This window comes from Cherax quadricarinatus, unplaced genomic scaffold (genome assembly GCF_038502225.1).
Source record: "Cherax quadricarinatus isolate ZL_2023a unplaced genomic scaffold, ASM3850222v1 Contig1074, whole genome shotgun sequence".
NCBI classification, from domain to species: Eukaryota; Metazoa; Arthropoda; class Malacostraca; order Decapoda; family Parastacidae; genus Cherax; species Cherax quadricarinatus.
In genome coordinates, this window is record NW_027196100.1 from 21,560 (window position 1) to 44,002 (window position 22,443).

The 22,443-nt window shown below is 42.2% G+C and overlaps 1 protein-coding gene across 1 annotated transcript in view; it reads right to left on the bottom strand.

Moving 5' to 3' along the window:
* The window catches only part of LOC138851576 (ankyrin-1-like), a gene marked incomplete at its 3' end in the record, with an annotated part of 85,325 nt that overhangs the window by 21,553 nt on the left and 41,329 nt on the right, over window positions 1-22,443 (bottom strand). The window contains exon 4 of the mRNA XM_070080824.1: window positions 1,404-1,729. Within this exon, the coding sequence (XP_069936925.1) occupies window positions 1,404-1,729 (326 nt within the window). The remainder of the gene's footprint in view (window positions 1-1,403; window positions 1,730-22,443) is intronic.

Below are 22,443 nucleotides of genomic sequence, written 5' to 3' on the forward strand. Positions count from 1 at the left end.
CGGGATCTGCTGCTTGCACGAGCACCATCGACCCTCCCCAAGAGGTCCAAGAAGCCAGTGACTCCGTTAGCAGCCCGATGGAGAGCTGCCCTAGGGACATGTCAGCGTCCTGGTGGACGCCAAGTTGATTGAAGATCCCAGGCCCAGTGCATTGTTTCAGTGTAAATAGTTGAAGTGTTGTGCAGTTTTGTGAGTGTTGGGTGTGGTGAGAGTGCCCAGGTTGGGACCAGGCAGTGCCATTCCCTCCCCACACTGCCGAGGAGGAGGGGGCGGGGTGTGTTAGTGAAGATGAATAGAACACTGTTGGTTTTGTTGAGTCACATTCCCATATCTTTCATGATGTGCATGGGAAACAAATAAATGTTGTGTTTGCTGTAGGCAGGACAGTGTGAACAACAGTGCATAATCAGTGTGTAGGGAAGTGCCCCTCACCCCCCTCCCCGGGTCTTGCCCCGTGTGTAGTAAACAGTGACCCTCTCATAATCCCTCACCCCTGCGCCTCTACCATTCAACTCCCCTGCCTCACCCACCCAACCCCCAGCGCCACCCCAACTGTAGAGGGTACTTTTCCCCTCCCAGCCCATGTCAGCGATGGCACTGCAGGGACAGCGCCGTGGAGTTCGACTACGAGGCAGCTGTCAGGTGTGTCACAGGCAGTGTGCACTCAGTTCCTCAAGCTTCAACATCCGTGCACACGGTGGGTGTCTGGGCACCCGGAGGGCTCCAGGTGGAAACAACCAACAGCCCCTCCCAGCAGACAGAGGTGACAGCAGCCGCACCTTCACCTTTAAAAAGGGCGTGGAATCTTCAGTCAAATTGGCGTCACCAGGACATTGACACGTCCCCAGAGTGGCTCTCCCTCGGGCTGCTAGCCGAGTCGCTGGCCTCTTCGACTTCTTGGGGAGGGTCGATGGTGCTCCTGCAAACAGCAGTTCCTGGCGCAACCTGCTGCTGTTTGCAATGGCTGTCTGGCTGTTCTGCCGAGGAGAGACAGGCACCTAGCACCATCTGTTGTTGGGGCAGTGAATGAATTCCCCACAATGTTTGTTAATTGCTCATTACTCTGTAATTTGTTGATAATTGTAACCATGTATTAATGTGTTTATGATTCAATACCTTTGTAATTAGTCATGAGTGTGACCAGCTCTACATGGAGCTCATTACCTTTGTTACTTAGTCATGATTGTGACCAGATCTAGTTCATTACCTTCGTAACTTGCTCAGCTATCAAAACTTCGGAATCCAGTCCCTGGAGCAATTATGTACCTCTGTAATCTTTTGACTACCGCCCACAGGATGGGTATGGGGTGCATAATAAACATATTAAACTTACTCTAGAAACGAGAACTCTGGATCAATAAGACTTACTCTAGTAACGAGAACTCTGGATCAATAAGACTTACTCTAGTAACGAGAACTCTGGATCAATAAGACTTACTCTAGTAACGAGAACTCTGACTCGGACAGTGACATCATGCGAGCGCCAAGCCACCTGAAGGAGTGAGAGGCCACCTGAACAGGTGGTAAGTGGTGCTCCAGCTGCAACCAGAAGACTCAGTATCCTGGGTCTGTTACAGGTGATGGCCAGGACGAGGGCGCTGGTATAGAAGTCACCAACAGGTTCAAGAGGCGCACCAGAGCGCAGTAGATGGTATGCGGCCATCACGTCATCACCAGCGCTGATTACCGTCAGCAACTTCTTATATAACACAGGTGCTGCATCTTCTGCCTGAAATTCATTTTATCTCAGTTGTGTTCATACAGACAAAAGCAGTTTGGTTATATAGGTTCTTCTGGCTGGGAAAGATCATAAAAAATAGATTAAATTAAATAAATAATTTTTTTCAACAAACCGACCTTATCCCACCGAGGCAGGATAACCCAAAAAAGAAAAGTAAAAGTTTCTCTTTTTAATTATAGTTATATATATATATATATATATATATATATATATATATATATATATATATATATATATATATATATATATATATATATATGTCGTGCCGAATATGTAAAACTGGTCAATTAGCAAGAACTCATTTAAAATTAAGTCCTTTCTGAAATTTTCTCTTATACGTTTAAAGATATATTTTTTTCATTAATGTTAATGTAAAAATTTTTAATTTTGCACCAAAAGAATCTTAGAAAACTTACCTAACCTTATTATAACAAGAGCAATTTATTTTAGCCTAACCCAACTAAATATATTTTAAATACGTTTACAATAATTTAGTACTAAACAAACACAATCAAATATATTTTTTTCGTTAGGTTCAGAATGATTTTGGCGAAATTATTGCATACACAAATTTTCACTTGTCCTATATGGCAAGATGAGCGTTGCTATTTAAGCCAAGATGGCAAGTTCTGCCTATTCGGTATGACATATATACATATATATATATGTATATATATATATATATATATATATATATATATATATATATATATATATATATATATATATATATATATATATATATATATATCTAATATATAAACCAAAGGATAATGACACGATTGCAAACAAACCATACCCCCAGCCGGGATTGAAGTTTTGAGACTCTATGACCGCGGGTTCAATCCCGGCCGGGGGTATGGTTTGTTTGCAAAACATCTAGAAAAGGCAATGAGTTATTTTCTTCAAATTCAACAGTAAAGTTTATAGAATGGGCTAAGCTATTTAATTTTCCAAGAAAATGGTGTATATCTACATTTTTGGGCATAAGACACAAAATATCATCAACATATCTGAACCATTTAGGTCTATTAGGGAGGATTGTGTTAAGCAACCTTGTTTCAAAAAATTCCATGTATAGGTTACTAAGAACAGGTGAAAGAGGATTTCCCATTGACATACCAAACTTCTGAGTGTAAAACTTATCATTAAATACAAATTTTGCATCAACAATGCAAAGTGTAATAAGTTTAATGATAGTAGGAACTGGCAATGGTAAATCATAATTAACGAGTTCTTCAGATAAGAAACTTAATAAATCATCAACAGGAGGTAGTAGGTTGGTAGACAGCAACCACCCAGGGAAGTACTACCGTCCTGCCAGATGACTGTGAAACAGAAACCTGTAACTGTTTTACATGATGGTAGGATTGCTGGTTTTCTTTTTCTGTCTCATAAACACGCTAAGATAACAGGGATATCTTGCTACTCCTACTTACACTTTGGTCACACTTCACAGACACGCACATGCATATATATATATACATGCATCTAGGTTTTTCTCCTTTTTCTAAATAGCTCTTGTTCTTTTTTATTTCTTCTATTGTCCATGGGGAAGTGGAAAAGAATCTTTCCTCCGTAAGCCATGCGTGTCGTATGAGGCGACTAAAATGCCGGGAGCAATGGGCTAGTAACCCCTTCTCCTGTATACATTTACTAAAAAAGAGAAGAAGAAAAACTTTATAAAACTGGGTTGCTTAAATGTGCGTGGATGTAGTGCGGATGACAAGAAACAGATGATTGCTGATGTTATGAATGAAAAGAAGTTGGATGTCCTGGCCCTAAGCGAAACAAAGCTGAAGGGGGTAGGAGAGTTTCAGTGGGGGGAAATAAATGGGATTAAATCTGGAGTATCTGAGAGAGTTAGAGCAAAGGAAGGGGTAGCAGTAATGTTAAATGATCAGTTATGGAAGGAGAAAAGAGAATATGAATGTGTAAATTCAAGAATTATGTGGATTAAAGTAAAGGTTGGATGCGAGAAGTGGGTCATAATAAGCGTGTATGCACCTGGAGAAGAGAGGAATGCAGAGGAGAGAGAGAGATTTTGGGAGATGTTAAGTGAATGTATAGGAGCCTTTGAACCAAATGAGAGAGTAATTGTGGTAGGGGACCTGAATGCTAAAGTAGGAGAAACTTTTAGAGAGGGTGTGGTAGGTAAGTTTGGGGTGCCAGGTGTAAATGATAATGGGAGCCCTTTGATTGAACTTTGTATAGAAAGGGGTTTAGTTATAGGTAATACATATTTTAAGAAAAAGAGGATAAATAAGTATACACGATATGATGTAGGGCGAAATGACAGTAGTTTGTTGGATTATGTATTGGTAGATAAAAGACTGTTGAGTAGACTTCAGGATGTACATGTTTATAGAGGGGCCACAGATATATCAGATCACTTTCTAGTTGTAGCTACACTGAGAGTAAAAGGTAGATGGGATACAAGGAGAATAGAAGCATCAGGGAAGAGAGAGGTGAAGGTTTATAAACTAAAAGAGGAGGCAGTTAGGGTAAGATATAAACAGCTATTGGAGGATAGATGGGCTAATGAGAGCATAGGCAATGGGGTCGAAGAGGTATGGGCTAGGTTTAAAAATGTAGTGTTAGAGTGTTCAGCAGAAGTTTGTGGTTACAGGAAAGTGGGTGCAGGAGGGAAGAGGAGCGATTGGTGGAATGATGATGTAAAGAGAGTAGTAAGGGAGAAAAAGTTAGCATATGAGAAGTTTTTACAAAGTAGAAGTGATGCAAGGAGGGAAGAGTATATGGAGAAAAAGAGAGAAGTTAAGAGAGTGGTGAAGCAATGTAAAAAGAGAGCAAATGAGAGAGTGGGTGAGATGTTATCAACAAATTTTGTTGAAAATAAGAAAAAGTTTTGGAGTGAGATTAACAAGTTAAGAAAGCCTAGAGAACAAATGGATTTGTCAGTTAAAAATAGGAGAGGAGAGTTATTAAATGGAGAGTTAGAGGTATTGGGAAGATGGAGGGAATATTTTGAGGAATTGTTAAATGTTGATGAAGATAGGGAAGCTGTGATTTCGTGTATAGGGCAAGGAGGAATAACATCTTGTAGGAGTGAGGAAGAGCCAGTTGTGAGTGTGGGGGAAGTTCGTGAGGCAGTAGGTAAAATGAAAGGGGGTAAGGCAGCCGGGATTGATGGGATAAAGATAGAAATGTTAAAAGCAGGTGGGGATATAGTTTTGGAGTGGTTGGTGCAATTATTTAATAAATGTATGGAAGAGGGTAAGGTACCTAGGGATTGGCAGAGAGCATGCATAGTTCCTTTGTATAAAGGCAAAGGGGATAAAAGAGAGTGCAAAAATTATAGGGGGATAAGTCTGTTGAGTGTACCTGGTAAGGTGTATGGTAGAGTTATAATTGAAAGAATTAAGAGTAAGACGGAGAATAGGATAGCAGATGAACAAGGAGGCTTTAGGAAAGGTAGGGGGTGTGTGGACCAGGTGTTTACAGTGAAACATATAAGTGAACAGTATTTAGATAAGGCTAAAGAGGTCTTTGTGGCATTTATGGATTTGGAAAAGGCGTATGACAGGGTGGATAGGGGGGCAATGTGGCAGATGTTGCAAGTGTATGGTGTAGGAGGTAGGTTACTGAAAGCAGTGAAGAGTTTTTACGAGGATAGTGAGGCTCAAGTTAGAGTATGTAGGAAAGAGGGAAATTTTTTCCCAGTAAAAGTAGGCCTTAGACAAGGATGTGTGATGTCACCGTGGTTGTTTAATATATTTATAGATGGGGTTGTAAGAGAAGTAAATGCGAGGGTCTTGGCAAGAGGCGTGGAGTTAAAAGATAAAGAATCACACACAAAGTGGGAGTTGTCACAGCTGCTCTTTGCTGATGACACTGTGCTCTTGGGAGATTCTGAAGAGAAGTTGCAGAGATTGGTGGATGAATTTGGTAGGGTGTGCAAAAGAAGAAAATTAAAGGTGAATACAGGAAAGAGTAAGGTTATGAGGATAACAAAAAGATTAGGTGATGAAAGATTGAATATCAGATTGGAGGGAGAGAGTATGGAGGAGGTGAACGTATTCAGATATTTGGGAGTGGACGTGTCAGCGGATGGGTCTATGAAAGATGAGGTGAATCATAGAATTGATGAGGGAAAAAGAGTGAGTGGTGCACTTAGGAGTCTGTGGAGACAAAGAACTTTGTCCTTGGAGGCAAAGAGGGGAATGTATGAGAGTATAGTTTTACCAACGCTCTTATATGGGTGTGAAGCGTGGGTGATGAATGTTGCAGCGAGGAGAAGGCTGGAGGCAGTGGAGATGTCATGTCTGAGGGCAATGTGTGGTGTGAATATAATGCAGAGAATTCGTAGTTTGGAAGTTAGGAGGAGGTGCGGGATTACCAAAACTGTTGTCCAGAGGGCTGAGGAAGGGTTGTTGAGGTGGTTCGGACATGTAGAGAGAATGGAGCGAAACAGAATGACTTCAAGAGTGTATCAGTCTGTAGTGGAAGGAAGGCGGGGTAGGGGTCGGCCTAGGAAGGGTTGGAGGGAGGGGGTAAAGGAGGTTTTGTGTGCGAGGGGCTTGGACTTCCAGCAGGCATGCGTGAGCGTGTTTGATAGGAGTGAATGGAGACAAATGGTTTTTAATACTTGACGTGCTGTTGGAGTGTGAGCAAAGTAACATTTATGAAGGGATTCAGGGAAACCGGCAGGCCGGACTTGAGTCCTGGAGATGGGAAGTACAGTGCCTGCACTCTGAAGGAGGGGTGTTAATGTTGCAGTTTAAAAACTGTAGTGTAAAGCACCCTTCTGGCAAGACAGTGATGGAGTGAATGATGGTGAAAGTTTTTCTTTTTCGGGCCACCCTGCCTTGGTGGGAATCGGCCAGTGTGATAATAAAAAAAAAAAAAATGGATTTGGAAAAGGCGTATGACAGGGTGGATAGGGGGGCAATGTGGCAGATGTTGCAGGTGTATGGTGTAGGATGTAGGTTACTGAAAGCAGTGAAGAGTTTTTACGAGGATAGTGAGGCTCAAGTTAGAGTATGTAGGAAAGAGGGAAATTATTTCCCAGTAAAAGTAGGCCTTAGACAAGGATGTGTGATGTCACCGTGGTTGTTTAATATATTTATAGATGGGGTTGTAAGAGAAGTAAATGCGAAGGTCTTGGCAAGAGGCGTGGAGTTAAAAGATAAAGAATCACACATAAAGTGGGAGTTGTCACAGTTGCTCTTTGCTGATGACACTGTGCTCTTGGGAGATTCTGAAGAGAAGTTGCAGAGATTGGTAGATGAATTTGGTAGGGTATGCAAAAGAAGAAAATTAAAAATGAATACAGGAAAGAGTAAGGTTATGAGGATAACAAAAAGATTCGGTGATGAAAGATTGGATATCAGATTGGAGGGAGAGAGTATGGAGGTGAATGTATTCAGATATTTGGGAGTGGAAGTGTCAGCGGATGGGTCTATGAAAGATGAGGTGAATCATAGAATTGATGAGGGAAAAAGGGTGAGTGGTGCACTTAGGAGTCTGTGGATACAAAGAACTTTGTCCTTGGAATCAAAGAGGGGAATGTATGAGAGTATAGTTTTACCAACGCTCTTATATGGGTGTGAAGCATGGGTGATGAATGTTGCAGTGAGGAGAAGACTGGAGGCAGTGGAGATGTCATGTCTGAGGGCAATGTGTGGTGTGAATGTAATGCAGAGAATTCGTAGTTTGGAAGTTAGGAGGAGGTGCGGGATTACCAAAACTGTTGTCCAGAGGGCTGAGGAAGGGTTGTTGAGGTGGTTCGGACATGTAGAGAGAATGAAGCAAAACAGAATGACTTCAAGAGTGTATCAGTCTGTAGTGGAAGGAAGGCGGGGTAAGGGTCGGCCTAGGAAAGGTTGGAGGGAGGGGATAAAGGAGGTTTTGTGTGCGAGGGGCTTGGGCTTCCAGCAGGCATGCGTGAGCGTGTTTGATAGTGCTGTTGGAGTGTGAGCAAAGTAACATTTATGAAGGGATTCAAGGAAACCGGCAGGCCGGACTTGAGTCCTGGAGATGGGAAGTACAGTGCCTGCACTCTGAAGGAGGGGTGTTAATGTTGCAGTTTAAAAACTGTAGTGTAAAGCACCCTTCTGGCAAGACAGTGATGGAGTGAATGATGGTGGAAGTTTTTCTTTTTCGGGCCACCCTGCCTTGGTGGGAATCAGCCAGTGTGTTAATAAATAAATAAATAATTAAAAACAATGCTAATAATAAAACTTTAATATTATTAGTAAAAATTATTATTATTAATAATAATAATAATAATAATAATAATAATAATAATAATAATAATAATAATAATAATAATAATAATAATAATAATAATAATAATAATAATAATAATAACAATATGCTTCAACAAAGATTATGTTAATAAAGAATGCTGAAAGGTGATCACACGTTTGTTCCATGGAGACCACCCCTGGTCTGCCTTCCTGGGAGACCACCCCTGGTCTGCCTTCCTGGAAGACCACCCCTGGTCTGCCTTCCTGGGAGACCACCCCTGGTCTGCCTTCCTGGGAGACCACCCCTGGTCTGCCTTCCTGGGAGACCACCCCTGGTCTGCCTTCCTGGAAGACCACCCCTGGTCTGCCTTCCTGGGAGACCACCCCTGGCCTGGCTTCTTGGGAGACCACGCCTTGTCTCTCCTCCATAATATTTTCCTTCTGGGTTACAAGTGATGCTCTGCGAACACTTTCCGTCTCGGAAGTACATATTTATTAAAGATCGAACCTGGTCACTGGAACTCTTTTCTCCTTGTTGTTTTAAATAGGACTCAAAATGCCGTAGCTCTATTGCGTCCTCTTTGCGTAAGTGGCCTCGTTGATCTCTTGCAAATATATGGATGTACCTTAGACATGCCACAATGGACGGAGTACATATCTCTTCATCCGTGCTCAGCAGCCCTGACAAAGGTTCAAGCATGAACTGAAGACTTAGCTGCTTTGCATATGTAATTCTCACCAAAAACAACAATAAATTTGTTAGGAAAAAAGAGGTTTTCTTAAAGCAATTGACCTTTTCTAAAGACACGAGGACATGTCTGTTGAGTGTCATTGAAAAGTGAGTACTAGAGCGTAGATTTTCACTTTTGTATCGTCCGTGGGTACCTTCCACTAAGGTCATCAGTGTACAGAGTTGGTGGTGTTCGTAAGGATTATATCCAGCACGACCGAAAACAACAGTGAACAGAAATTCCATATACTTACCACTTAGGGGAAGGGCTGCCAAATCCTCCTGGATAAAGTAGCCGTTTTCCTCAATGAAGATATTTACGAAGTTTTCTATTGCGTCTTTGATCCTTGAGTCATCACTTGTTCCCTTGAGGATTTTCTGGGTGTTGGGGATTTTCTGGGTTGTGGGGATTTCCTGGGTGGTTGGGATTTCCTGAGTGGTGGGTATTTTCTGGGTTGTGGGGATTTCCTGGCTGGTGGGAATTTCCTTGGCGGTTGGGATTTTTTGTGTGGTGGAGATTACCTGGGTTGTGGGGATTTCCTTGGTGGAGGGGATTTCCTGGGTGGTTGGGATTTCCTGAGTGGTGGGTATTTTCTGGGTTGTGGGGATTTCCTGGCTGGTGGGAATTTCCTTGGCGGTTGGGATTTCTTGGGTGGTGGAGATTACCTGGGTTGTGGGGATTTCCTTGGTGGAGGGGATTTCCTGGGTGGAGGGGATTACCATGGAGGGTGGTAAGGAACTCTCCTCTTGAGAATCTTGACACACAATGAGTGCATCACAGAGGACGTTGGACTCACTTGCCTCCACCTCCCATATTTCATATTAAAGGAACAAAATGCTTCCTAATACAAGAATGAGTGTGAGGGTAACAACGCCTTCAATAGTAGAGCCATGATCGCCATGGGAGGTCCCTTCACCACCTATATACATATTAGATAAATGAGAAAAAAAGAAATTGTCCTCAGTTTTTTCCAGCTCCTCCAGTTTGAGTTGTAGTGCTTTGTTTTGTCTTCCCAGAAAGATGTTGATGGTGGCCGGGAAGGTCCAGGAGCTTTTTGGCTCCTAGTTAACAAGTGGAGGAGGAGCAGAAACAAAATACCCCAATATAGGTATCTGTCTGACTTTTATCCTTGCTCCGTAAATTTTGTAATATTTTTTAATAATTGCCTGGGAGATTGCCTCTCCTTCATTCACACTTTTGCAATACATATCACTAACACACATAAGTCCCACGAGAGTGGCCATGATAAACATGGCAAACGCTGTCATGATTCTTGTTGGTCTCATTTTGATTTTATCTTACGGTGACGTAAACGACGAAATAGATGCAAGATAAAATGGAAATGTCTAACTTGTACTGCTTTATCGTTGACATCAACACTCTTAGTAAGATTTTAGAAATATAGTCACATTCGAATTATAAACATTACTGATAGTGGTGGCTGTAGTGATAGCAGTAGTGGTGATGGTGGTAGCTTTGGTGATGATAATAGTGACAGAAGTGGTCGTAGTATTGGTGGTGGTGATGACTGTTGTGGAGATGGTGGTAGTGGAGATGGTTGTAGTGGTGATGATTGTAGTGGTAATAGTTGTAGTGGTATTAGTGATCGTACTGGAGATGGTTGTGGTGATGATGATTGTGGTGGTGATGGTGGTAGTGGTGTTGGTGGTAGTGATGGTGGTAGTGGTAGAAACGGTGGTGGTGGAAGTGGTGATGGTACTGGTAAAGTAAAGGTGATGGTTGTAGTGGTGATGGCTGTGGTAGTAGTGATAGTGGAGGAGGTGGTGATAGTTGTAGTGATGGTGATAGTGGGGATGGTTGTAGTGGTGATGTAGTGGTGATGGTGGTAGTGGTGATGGTGGTAGCTTTGATGGTGATAATGGTGTCAGAAGTGGTCATAGTATTGGTGGTAGTGATGATTGTTGTTGTGATGGTGGTACTGGAGATGGTTGTAGTGGTGATGATTGTAGTGGTGATGATTGTAGTGGTGATGGTGGTAGTGGTGATGGTGGTAGTTGTGATGATTGTAGTGGTGAATGTAGTGGTGATGGTGGTAGTGGTGATGATTGTAGTGGTGATGATTGTAGTGGTGATGGTGGTAGTGGTGATGATTGTAGTGGTGATGATTGTAGTGGTGATGGTAGTGGTGATTGTAGTGATGATTGTAGTGATGGTGGTAGTGGTGATGATTGTAGTGGTGATTGTAGTGATGATTGTAGTGGTGATGGTGGTAGTGATGATTGTAGTGGTGATGATTGTAGTGGTGATGATTGTAGTGGTGATGGTAGTGATGATTGTAGTGATGGTGGTAGTGGTGATGATTGTAGTGATGATTGTAGTGATTGTAGTTGTGATTGTAGTGATAGTGGTAGTGGTGATGGTAGTGATGGTAGTGGTGATGATTGTAGTGGTGATGGTGGTAGTGATGATTGTAGTGATGATTGTAGTGGTGACAGTGGTAGTGGTGATGATTGTAGTGGTGATTGTAGTGGTGATGGTGGTAGTGGTGATGGTGGTAGTGGTGATGATTGTAGTGGTGATGGTGGTAGTGGTGATGATTGTAGTGGTGATGATTGTAGTGGTGATTGTAGTGGTGATGGTGGTAGTGGTGATGGCGGTAGTGGTGATGGTGGTAGTGGTGGAAACGGTGATGGTACTCGTAAAGGTGATGGTGGTAGTGGTGATGGCATTGGCAGTAGTGATAGTGGTGGAGGTGGTGATAGTTGTATTGGTGATAGTTGTAGTGATGGTGGTAGTGGGGATGGTTGTAGTGCTGATGGGTGTTGTGGTGATAGTTGTAGTGGAAGTGGTGATTGTAGACAGCCTGTACTGTCTGCACAGACAGCCCATGCTGTCTGCCAGCTTAGTTCATATTTTGCGCCACTCAGGTGCTGCCCTCTGTAGCCAGGCCTCTAGGTAGGCACGCCAGCCTGCCGGCCCATGCCTCTCCCTCACTCCTAGGCCGACCGACTTGACAGACACAAGTGCTCCCCCTCCACGGACTGGCTTGCGGTCACTCCCTCACACTGCCCGTTGTGTACTCACTCCTACCCAATTAAAGCCAAACTAGTCCACGGCCGTATCATTGCTACCTACGCTACCTCCATCGGCACTACACCGTTGTTCAGCAGAAGAATAGAAATAACAGTGGTGACAGCGGTGGGATTGCGGGTGCTGGCAGTTGCAAATTGAAACGCAAAAAAAGGGTAATTCACTTGCACAAGGGAAAGTTGGCACAGAAAAGATATCAGAGTATGGAATAGTGCCAAAAATCACAGAAAAAAAAATACACTGTATCCAGAATTGCTATATTGCACACAAAATAAAATTAATAAAAATGCAAATTATTAAATTCAAGAATATGGCAAAGGTTAGCTGGTGTTAGCAGGGTGTACACTGGTGTTAGCAGGGTGTACACTGGTGTTAGCAGGGTGTACACTGGTGTTAGCAGGGTGTACACTGGTGTTAGCAGGGTGTACACTGGTGTTAGCAGGGTGCACACTGGTGTTAGCAGGGTGCACACTGGTGTTAGCAGGGTGTACACTGGTGTTAGCAGGGTGTACACTGGTGTTAGCAGGGTGTACACTGGTGTTAGCAGGGTGCACACTGGTGTTAGCAGGGTGCACACTGGTGTTAGCAGGGTGTACACTGGTGTTAGCAGGGTGTACACTGGTGTTAGCAGCGTGTACACTGGTGTTAGCAGGGTGTACACTGGTGTTAGCAGGGTGTACACTGGTGTTAGCAGGGTGTACACTGGTGTTAGCAGGGTGTACACTGGTGTTAGCAGGGTGTACACTGGTGTTAGCAGGGTGTACACTGGTGTTAGCAGGGTGTACACTGGTGTTAGCAGGGTGTACACTGGTATTAGCAGGGTGTACACTGGTGTTAGCAGGGTGTACACTGGTGTTAGCAGGGTGTACACTGGTGTTAGCAGGGTGTACACTGGTGTTAGCAGGGTGTACACTGGTGTTAGCAGGGTGTACACTGGTGTTAGCAGGGTGTACACTGGTGTTAGCAGGGTGTACACTGGCAAAACAAAAATTGCACAATCTCAAGGTCAAAATTAATTAACTTCACAAGGAATTTTGGTAATTAATGGTAAATAAGCAGGTTCCCAAAAATACACTCAATGACTTGGGTATACAAAATAGCAAAATGCAATGCACATAGGTGAATATTCACAGATAAAACATAGAATATATGTAGAGCAAATAAATGGGGAAACAGAAGAAAAGTTTAATGGGCTAGGCACAGATTGTATCACTGCAGGTAGAATAAACTAATACTTAAGTACTTGAAGATTACACTTATTAAAAGAAAAAAACACTAACAAACAAAACAGTGCAGGGTTGTCAACAATCTGTGGCTAACTTGCAGGTGCAACTAACAAAATAACAGCACACAGGGATTACATGAAAACTGTATGTGAGAGGTAAATTGTATAAATGGTTAACACTGAACAATTTAAATCAATAACTGAGGTGCAAGGACGCAGAATAAAATACTGGAATTTAAAATGTAGGAGTGCAAAAATAAATTTACAAAATTTAAGAAGCTGTAGGTAAAGTGGCAAAATGTGCACTGATGACACTGAACAATTTACTGAAGTATGGCTTCAGTAACTGTAACTGTATTGGTGCAGGACAGTTAAATAATGTCACAAAATATTATGAAATTCTGTTTGCTCCACCTAGACCTACTTACGATACTGATAACCCCAGTATAGTAAAGATGAGGACAACGCAGCTTGTCTTCCAGTGGGTACGAGAGAACCTTATGAAAGCTACTGATAGGTTCACGTCTGAGCGCAATGCCCGCGCCAAGGAAAGCAAAGTGGAACCAGGTTGCAAAGTTATGTTGCTCAACCCAGTGCAGACCCCAGGTATGCACAAACTTGTCCCAAAGTTTGTGGGTCCTTACCGTGTCCTACGACAGCTCCGTGGCAATAAGTTCGAGGTGAGGGAGATTGCTACGGGAACTATCAAGGAAGCCCACCTTGATCACATGAAGTATGTGGACCATATGCAGGCCGAAGCAGAGCTGGAGGCGCGTGCGTTGCAACGCCACGATCAGACTAATGTTAGGGACAAACCGTCTATCCCTTCTCCCACTACTACTGGTACGGAAGACGGCCCAGTAAGGCTCCATACTTATGGCCTGCGACCCAGGACAACAGTACATTTCTGTGACATTGACGTACCTACTGACTTGTCTGACTCCTACGCTAGTTATGCTAATTGTTTGCTTGCAGAAATGGGTATAAATGCACACACATTGTATAGCTAGTCGATAATAGAGTCAGGGTGGACAACATCATGTAATTATGTAAATACTTTTAGAAGGGTACCCAGAGTGTAATGAATTCCATGGATATAGTATTATTGTAGGTATGTGCACCAGTGTTTTTATATAAAAAAAAAAAGCCTGTATTACGGTCAGGGCAGTGCTGCCCTCTGAGTCACATGTCACACCTTAGGAAATGCTACTGTCAGTCATTGTTTGCAGATGTGAGGGTGCAACAACGTTCGTAGACGAGTGGTCAACTGATGTTCAGCCCTGCGGACAACCTGTATATAGAAGATTTTAGTTCCAGTGCTGACGTCTCCGGACTCTCTCCTCGATGAAACAGCGCGGGCAAACCAGTTTTCTCTTCCCCTGGATGGGAGAGTTTTTTTTTTGCCTGTTGCATTTTTATGTCCATTTTTTATTTACTAGTGAGCGAAAGCCAGTCCCTCTCTGGGGTAGCTAGTGTACGTAATTCCTTTATACCTACGGGCCCACCAGTATTGTCGCGTCGGGACGATGCGCAGTAGGTGGCCGAGCGTATGTAGACAGCCTGTACTGTCTGCACAGACAGCCCATGCTGTCTGCCAGCTTAGTTCATATTTTGCGCCACTCAGGTGCTGCCCTCTGTAGCCAGGCCTCTAGGTAGGCACGCCAGCCTGCCAGCCCATGCCTCTCCCTCACTCCTAGGCCGACCGACTTGACAGACACAAGTGCTCCCCCTCCACGGACTGGCTTGCGGTCACTCCCTCACACTGCCCGTTGTGTACTCACTCCTACCCAATTAAAGCCAAACTAGTCCACGGCCGTATCATTGCTACCTACGCTACCTCTATCGGCACTAAACCGTTGTTCAGCAGAAGAATAGAAATAACATGATGGTACTGGTAAAGGTGATGGTGGTAGTGGTGATGGCAGTTGTAGTAGTGATAGCGGTGGAGGGTGATAGTTGTATTGGTGATAGTTGTAGTGGGGATGGTTGTAGTGGTGATGATTGTAGTGGTGATGGTGGTAGTGGTGATGGTGGTAGTGGTGATGCTGGTGGTGGTGGTGATGGTACTGGTAAAGGTGATGGTGGTAGTGGTGATGGCAGTGGTAGTAGTGATAGCAGTGGAGGGTGATAGTTGTATTGGTGATAGTTGTAGTGATGGTGGTAGTGGTGATGGTTGTAGTGGTGATGGTGGTAGTGGTGATGGTGGTAGTGGTGATGGTGGTAGTGGTGATGGTGGCAGTGGTGATGGTGGTGGTAGTAGTGATAGTGGTGGGGGTGGTGATAGTTGTAGTGATGGTGGTAGTGTGGATGGTTGTAGTGGTGATGATTGTAGTGGTGATTGTGGTAGTGGTGATGGTGGTGGGAAAGGTGATGGTGGAAGTGGTGATGGTACTGGTAAACGTGTTAGTGGTAGTGGTGATGGCGGAGGTCGTAGTGATAGTGGTGGGGGTGGTGATAGTTGTAGTGATGGTGGTAGTGCGGATGGTTGTAGTGCTGATGGGTGTTGTGATGATAGTTGTAGTGGTAATGGTGGCAGTAGTGATAATGTTAGTGGTGATAATTATCGTAGTGATGGTTGCCGTGATGATGGTGGTAGTGATGATGGTAGTAGTGGTGATGGTTGTATTGGTGATGGTTGTAGAAATGATTGCAGTGGTGATGGTTATAGTGGAGATGTTTGTACTGGTGATAGTTGTAGTGCTGGTGGTGATGGCTGTACTGATGATTTTAGTGGTGATGGTTGTCATGATGGTGGTAGAGGTGATGGTGGTAATGGTGATTATGGTAGTGGTGATGGTGGAACTGATGATGGTGGTGGCAGTGGTGATGGTTCTAGTGCTGATGGTTGTAGTGGTAATAGTTGTAGTGGTATTAGTGATCGTGGTACTGGTGATAGTTGTACTGGTGATGGTTGAAGTGCTGATGATGGTAGTGACATGCAGAGGTCATGGTTGTAGTGGTGGTGGTTGTAGTGGTGATGGTGGTAGTGGAGATGGTTGTAGTGGTGATGGTGGTAGTGGTGATGGTTGTAGTGGTGATGGTTGTAGTGGTGATGGTGGTAGTGGAGAGGGTGGCAGAGGTGATGATTGTAGTAATGATGGTGGTAATAATGGTGGTTATATTGGTGATGGTTGTAGTTGTGATGGTGATAATGGTGATTTTTGTAGTGGTGATGGTTGTAGTAATGATGATTGCAGTGGTGATGGTTATAGTGGAGATGCTTGTAGTGGTGATAGTTTTAGTGCTGGTGGTGATGACTGTACTGGTGATGATTTTAGTGGTGGTGGTTGTCATGATGGTGGTAGTGGTGATGGTGGTAGTGTTGATGGTGGAAGGGGTGATTGTGCTAGTGGTGACGGTGCTTGTGGTGATGGTGGTAGTGGTGACGGTGGTACTGGTGATGGTGGTCGCAGTGCTGATGGTTCTAGTGGTAGTGGTGGTGGAAGTGGTGATTGTTGTAGTGGTGATGGTTGTAGTGGTGATGGCCGTAATGGTGATGGTTGTAGTGAAGATGGTGGTAGTGGTGATGGTTGTAGTGATGGTGGTAGTGGAGATGGTTACAGTGGTGGTGATTGTAGTAGTGATGGTGGTAATGATGATGGTTATAGTGGTGATGGTGGTAATGGTGATGGTTGTAGTAGTGATGGTGGTAGTGGTGATGGTTGTAGCAGTGATGGTGGTAGTGGTGATGGTTGTAGCAGTGATGGTGGTAGTAGTGATGATTGTAGTGATGGTTGCAGTGGTGATGATTGCTGTGGTGATGGTTGTAGTGGTGATGATTGCTGTGGTGATGGTTGTAACAGTAATGGTGGTAGTGATTATGTTTGTAATTGTTGTAAGTGAATAATGTAATTGTTGTTCATTGTTGAGATAAATTACTTTTTAAGACTTCAAACGAAAAATTAAATAATAGTGTTTCTTACATTAAATTGTGAGTAATGGTGTTTGTGGATGATTGTGAAGAGAGTGGAGATGGATGTTTTGGCCCTACCAGGCTGAGGTGGCTGGTTGTTGGTTGTCTGCAGAAGTGGATGGTAGAGGTTCTGGCACTATAGTTGATGGTTGCACTGGAGTGTGCATAAATTCTGTAATGGATCTCTGGTTTTTTTTTACCCTGTAGTACATTATAGAGCTGATGGTAAGACATCATCAGGTGGTCTAGACCCCATTACAAAATGCTGCTTCTAGATTTGTCAGGGTCCTCTTCAGTGGCAACGTCTACTTTAAGCAGAAACATGGAACTCCTCACGTAACTGCTGCAATGTTAACTGCTTTTCTTCAGGTTCTTCTTCATCTTCTAGTATGTGGCTCCTTGGTACAAATGTGATTGTTGTGGCGAAGGTTGGTGGGGGTGGTATCTCGCAGGTGACGCGCTCAAAATTTTCTCCCCTCTCGTGAACCATGTTAAGTTAATTTTATGAAGTGTTATTCAGAAATGTCCCGCAATTCTTCAGTAGTGCTATAACCAAAACGTGCCAGTCAAAACCGTGTTAAATGATGGTCTCCTGTACACTAAATTTGTCTTTCAGATGTTCTTACTATACAAACCATAAATCTTTTTATGCATTCACTTTTTTGCGCCCAGGCAAGAGAGTGAGGGTTGTATCCCCGATGCAGTTACTTGTGTACAACAGTCTTGTGTGTTTCTAACACTGCTGTTACATCCTACACTTTCCCAGTTGAAGGTTTGGTCAGCAGTTGGAAACACTTATGCATACATCACCTGGCTCTCAATGGTCAAGATGAAATATGTTATAAATGACTGATCGATGTACAGTATTGATATACGATATACGACATCTCATATTTATGTTTATTTATTCTACTGTGGGGTGTATTTATCATATTTATATGTTATGCATCGTTTTTATGATATAATTTTGAAAAAAATATCATAGATGGATTAATGAAAATGTGTATATTAACGTAATATACGACATTTAAATGAGACTCGGTGATTATTATTATCATTACTAATATGACGTCTGAAGACATAAAACACACTGATTTTAATGTGTACCTGCACGCCAGCACAGTATGTAAGTTTATTTAAGTACAGGTATACATAAGTATAATTATCCGAGTCTACCACAGCTTAAAAACTATTTTAATGTGTACCTGCATGCCAGCACAGTATGTAAGTTTATTTAAGTACAGGTATACATAAGTATAATTATCCGAGTCTACCACAGCTTAAAAACTATTTTAATGTGTACGTGCATGCCAGCACAGTATGTAAGTTTAAGTACAGGTATACATAAGTATAATTATCCGAGTCTACCACAGCTTAAAAACTATTTTAATGTGTACGTGCATGCCAGCACAGTATGTAAGTTTATTTAAGTACAGGTATACATAAGTATAATTATCCGAGTCTACCACAGCTTAAAAACTATTTTAATGTGTACCTGCATGCTAGCACAGTATGTAAGTTTATTTAAGTACAGGTATACATAAGTATAATTATCCGAGTCTACCACAGCTTAAAAACTATTTTAATGTGTACGTGCATGCCAGCACAGTATGTAAGTTTAAGTACAGGTATACATAAGTATAATTATCCGAGTCTACCACAGCTTAAAAACTATTTTAATGTGTACGTGCATGCCAGCACAGTATGTAAGTTTATTTAAGTACAGGTATACATAAGTATAATTATCCGAGTCTACCACAGCTTAAAAACTATTTTAATGTGTACGTGCATGCCAGCACAGTATGTAAGTTTATTTAAGTACAGGTATACATAAGTATAATTATCCGAGTCTACCACAGCTTAAAAACTATTTTAATGTGTACCTGCATGCTAGCACAGTATGTAAGTTTATTTAAGTACAGGTATACATAAGTATAATTATCCGAGTCTACCACAGCTTAAAAACTATTTTAATGTGTACCTGCATGCCAGCACAGTATGTAAGTTTATTTAAGTACAGGTATACATAAGTATAATTATCCGAGTCTACCACAGCTTAAAAACTATTTTAATGTGTACCTGCATGCTAGCACAGTATGTAAGTTTATTTAAGTACAGGTATACATAAGTATAATTATCCGAGTCTACCACAGCTTAAAAACTATTTTAATGTGTACCTGCATGCCAGCACAGTAAGTTTATTTAAGTACAGGTATACATAAGTATAATTATCCGAGTCTACCACAGCTTAAAAACTATTTTAATGTGTACCTGCATGCCAGCACAGTATGTAAGTTTATTTAAGTACAGGTATACATAAGTATAATTATCCGAGTCTACCACAGCTTAAAAACTATTGCCATTATTTCCATAACATAAATAATGAAGTTCATTGTCCATAATAACCTGTCTGTGTCTGTGATGCACCTTGACTCCATTTTCAAACATCTGTAGTAACCACAAAAATTGTATCAGAATACTATTGTCATTTACTAAAAAAATAACTGACTACAGACAGCAAGAGGGGAAAATGACATGACTGCTTTCATTTAGGACACTTATTGAAACTTTATTGTCTCTGGACTTTGATCAATCATTTAGGACAGCTTTACTGTTAATAATAATAATAATAATAATAATAATAATAATAATATATATATATATATATATATATATATATATATATATATATATATATATATATATATATATATATATATATATATATATTATATATATGAACAGTATTTAGATAAGGCTAAAGAGGTCTTTGTGGCATTTATGGATTTGGAAAAGGCGTATGACAGGGTGGATAGGGGGGCAATGTGGCAGATGTTGCAAGTGTATGGTGTAGGAGGTAGGTTACTGAAAGCAGTGAAGAGTTTTTACGAGGATAGTGAGGCTCAAGTTAGAGTATGTAGGAAAGAGGGAAATTTTTTCCCAGTAAAAGTAGGCCTTAGACAAGGATGTGTGATGTCACCGTGGTTGTTTAATATATTTATAGATGGGTTGTAAGAGAAGTAAATGCGAGGGTCTTGGCAAGAGGCGTGGAGTTAAAAGATAAAGAATCACACATAAAGTGGGAGTTGTCACAGCTGCTCTTTGCTGATGACACTGTGCTCTTGGGAGATTCTGAAGAGAAGCTGCAGAGATTGGTGGATGAATTTGGTAGGGTGTGCAAAAGAAGAAAATTAAACGTGAATACAGGAAAGAGTAAGGTTATGAGGATAACAAAAAGATTAGGTGATGAAAGATTGAATATCAGATTGGAGGGAGAGAGTATGGAGGAGGTGAACGTATTCAGATATTTGGGAGTGGACGTGTCAGCGGATGGGTCTATGAAAGATGAGGTGAATCATAGAATTGATGAGGGAAAAAGAGTGAGTGGTGCACTTAGGAGTCTGTGGAGACAAAGAACTTTGCCCTTGGAGGCAAAGAGGGGAATGTATGAGAGTATAGTTTTACCAACGCTCTTATATCGGTGTGAAGCATGGGTGATGAATGTTGCAGCAAGGAGAAGGCTGGAGGCAGTGGAGATGTCATGTCTGAGGGCAATGTGTGGTGTGAATATAATGCAGAGAATTCGTAGTTTGGAAGTTAGGAGGAGGTGCGGGATTACCAAAACTGTTGTCCAGAGGGCTGAGGAAGGGTTGTTGAGGTGGTTCGGACATGTAGAGAGAATAGAGCGAAACAGAATGACTTCAAGAGTGTATCAGTCTGTAGTGGAAGGAAGGAGGGGTAGGGGTCGGCCTAGGAAAGGTTGGAGGGAGGGGGTAAAGGAGGTTTTGTGTGCGAGGGGCTTGGACTTCCAGCAGGCATGCGTGAGCGTGTTTGATAGGAGTGAATGGAGACAAATGGTTTTTAATACTTGACGTGCTGTTGGAGTGTGAGCAAAGTAACATTTATGAAGGGATTCAGGGAAACCGGCAGGCCGGACTTGAGTCCTGGAGATGGGAAGTACAGTGCCTGCACTCTGAAGGAGGGGTGTTAATGTTGCAGTTTAAAAACTGTAGTGTAAAGCACCCATCTGGCAAGACAGTGATGGAGTGAATGATGGTGAAAGTTTTTCTTTTTCGGGCCACCCTGCCTTGGTGGGAATCGGCCAGTATGATAAAAAAATAATTATATATATATATATATATATATATATATATATATATATATATATATATATATATATATATATATTTTTTTTTTGTCAGGCTCTCAACAACTCATAGCCTCTGAACAGCTTTGGTGTCCACCTCTCCCCCAGCTTCAAACTGGACTATACTGCATTACCTGTTCACCGCATTGCCACTCGGGCTATGTTCTCCTGCGCTCAGCTACTTCGCTACTGGCATTCATCTTACTTCACACCCATATAGGCGGTTGGTGAAACTATATATCGCCATTCTTTGCCTCGGAACAGTTTGTCTCCTGACTCAATGCACCACTCACTCTTTTCCCTCATCAGTATGATTTACCTCGGCATCACCGGTGTCCGCTCCCAAGCCAGCCGAGCTGCATTGCCTCTCCGCTCGCAATCTGACTGTTCGTAACAATACTGTCTTTGTTGTCCTCATATTACCATAACCTGTATTCTGCTGGTATATTGTGCTGCACGCCTACCATCGGCCTGACTATGCAAAGTCCCGAGCTTTGCGGTGTCGGCGAAGCGGCTGCTGTGTGTGTTCTTTGTGCAACTCGCCTGCTGAACCACCGTTGCTATGCTACGGCCGTCTGATATTGACAACCGCGACGACATCCGCACGTCTTGAGACTTACTGGGAAAAAATTTCCTGCATGCTACAACCCGACCATATATAATGGCTCTTTGCATATCGACAACACTACGCCTACGCTACGGCATCTGCCACGTGCCCCCTATCCTGGCCTAAACTACTACAAACCTCTTTGCTGCTAATCATACTGTTCACTTATATGTTTCACTGTAAACACCTGGTCCACACACCCCCTACCTTTCCTAAAGCCTCCTTGTTCATCTGCTATCCTATTCTCCGTCTTACTCTTAATTCTTTCAATTATAACTCTACCATACACTTTACCAGGTACACTCAACAGACTTATCCCCCTATAATTTTTGCACTCTCTTTTATCCCCTTTGCCTTTATACAAAGGAACTATGCATGCTCTCTGCCAATCCCTAGGTACCTTACCCTCTTCCATACATTTATTAAATAATTGCACCAACCACTCTATATATATATATATATATATATATATATATATATATATATATATATATATATATATATATATATATATATATTAACAAGTCGGCCATCTCCCACCGAGGCAGGGTGACCCAAAAAGAAAAAAATCCCCAAAAAGAAAATACTTTCATCATCATTCAACACTTTCACCTCACTCACACGTAATCACTGTTTTTGCAGAGGTGCTCAGAATACAACAGTTTAGAAGTATATACATATAAAGATACTCAATATATCCCTCCAAACTGCCAATATCCCAAACCCCTCCTTTAAAGTGCAGGAATTGTACTTCCCATTTCCAGGACTCAAGTCCGGCTATATAAAAATAACTGGTTTCCCCGAATCCCTTCACTAAAT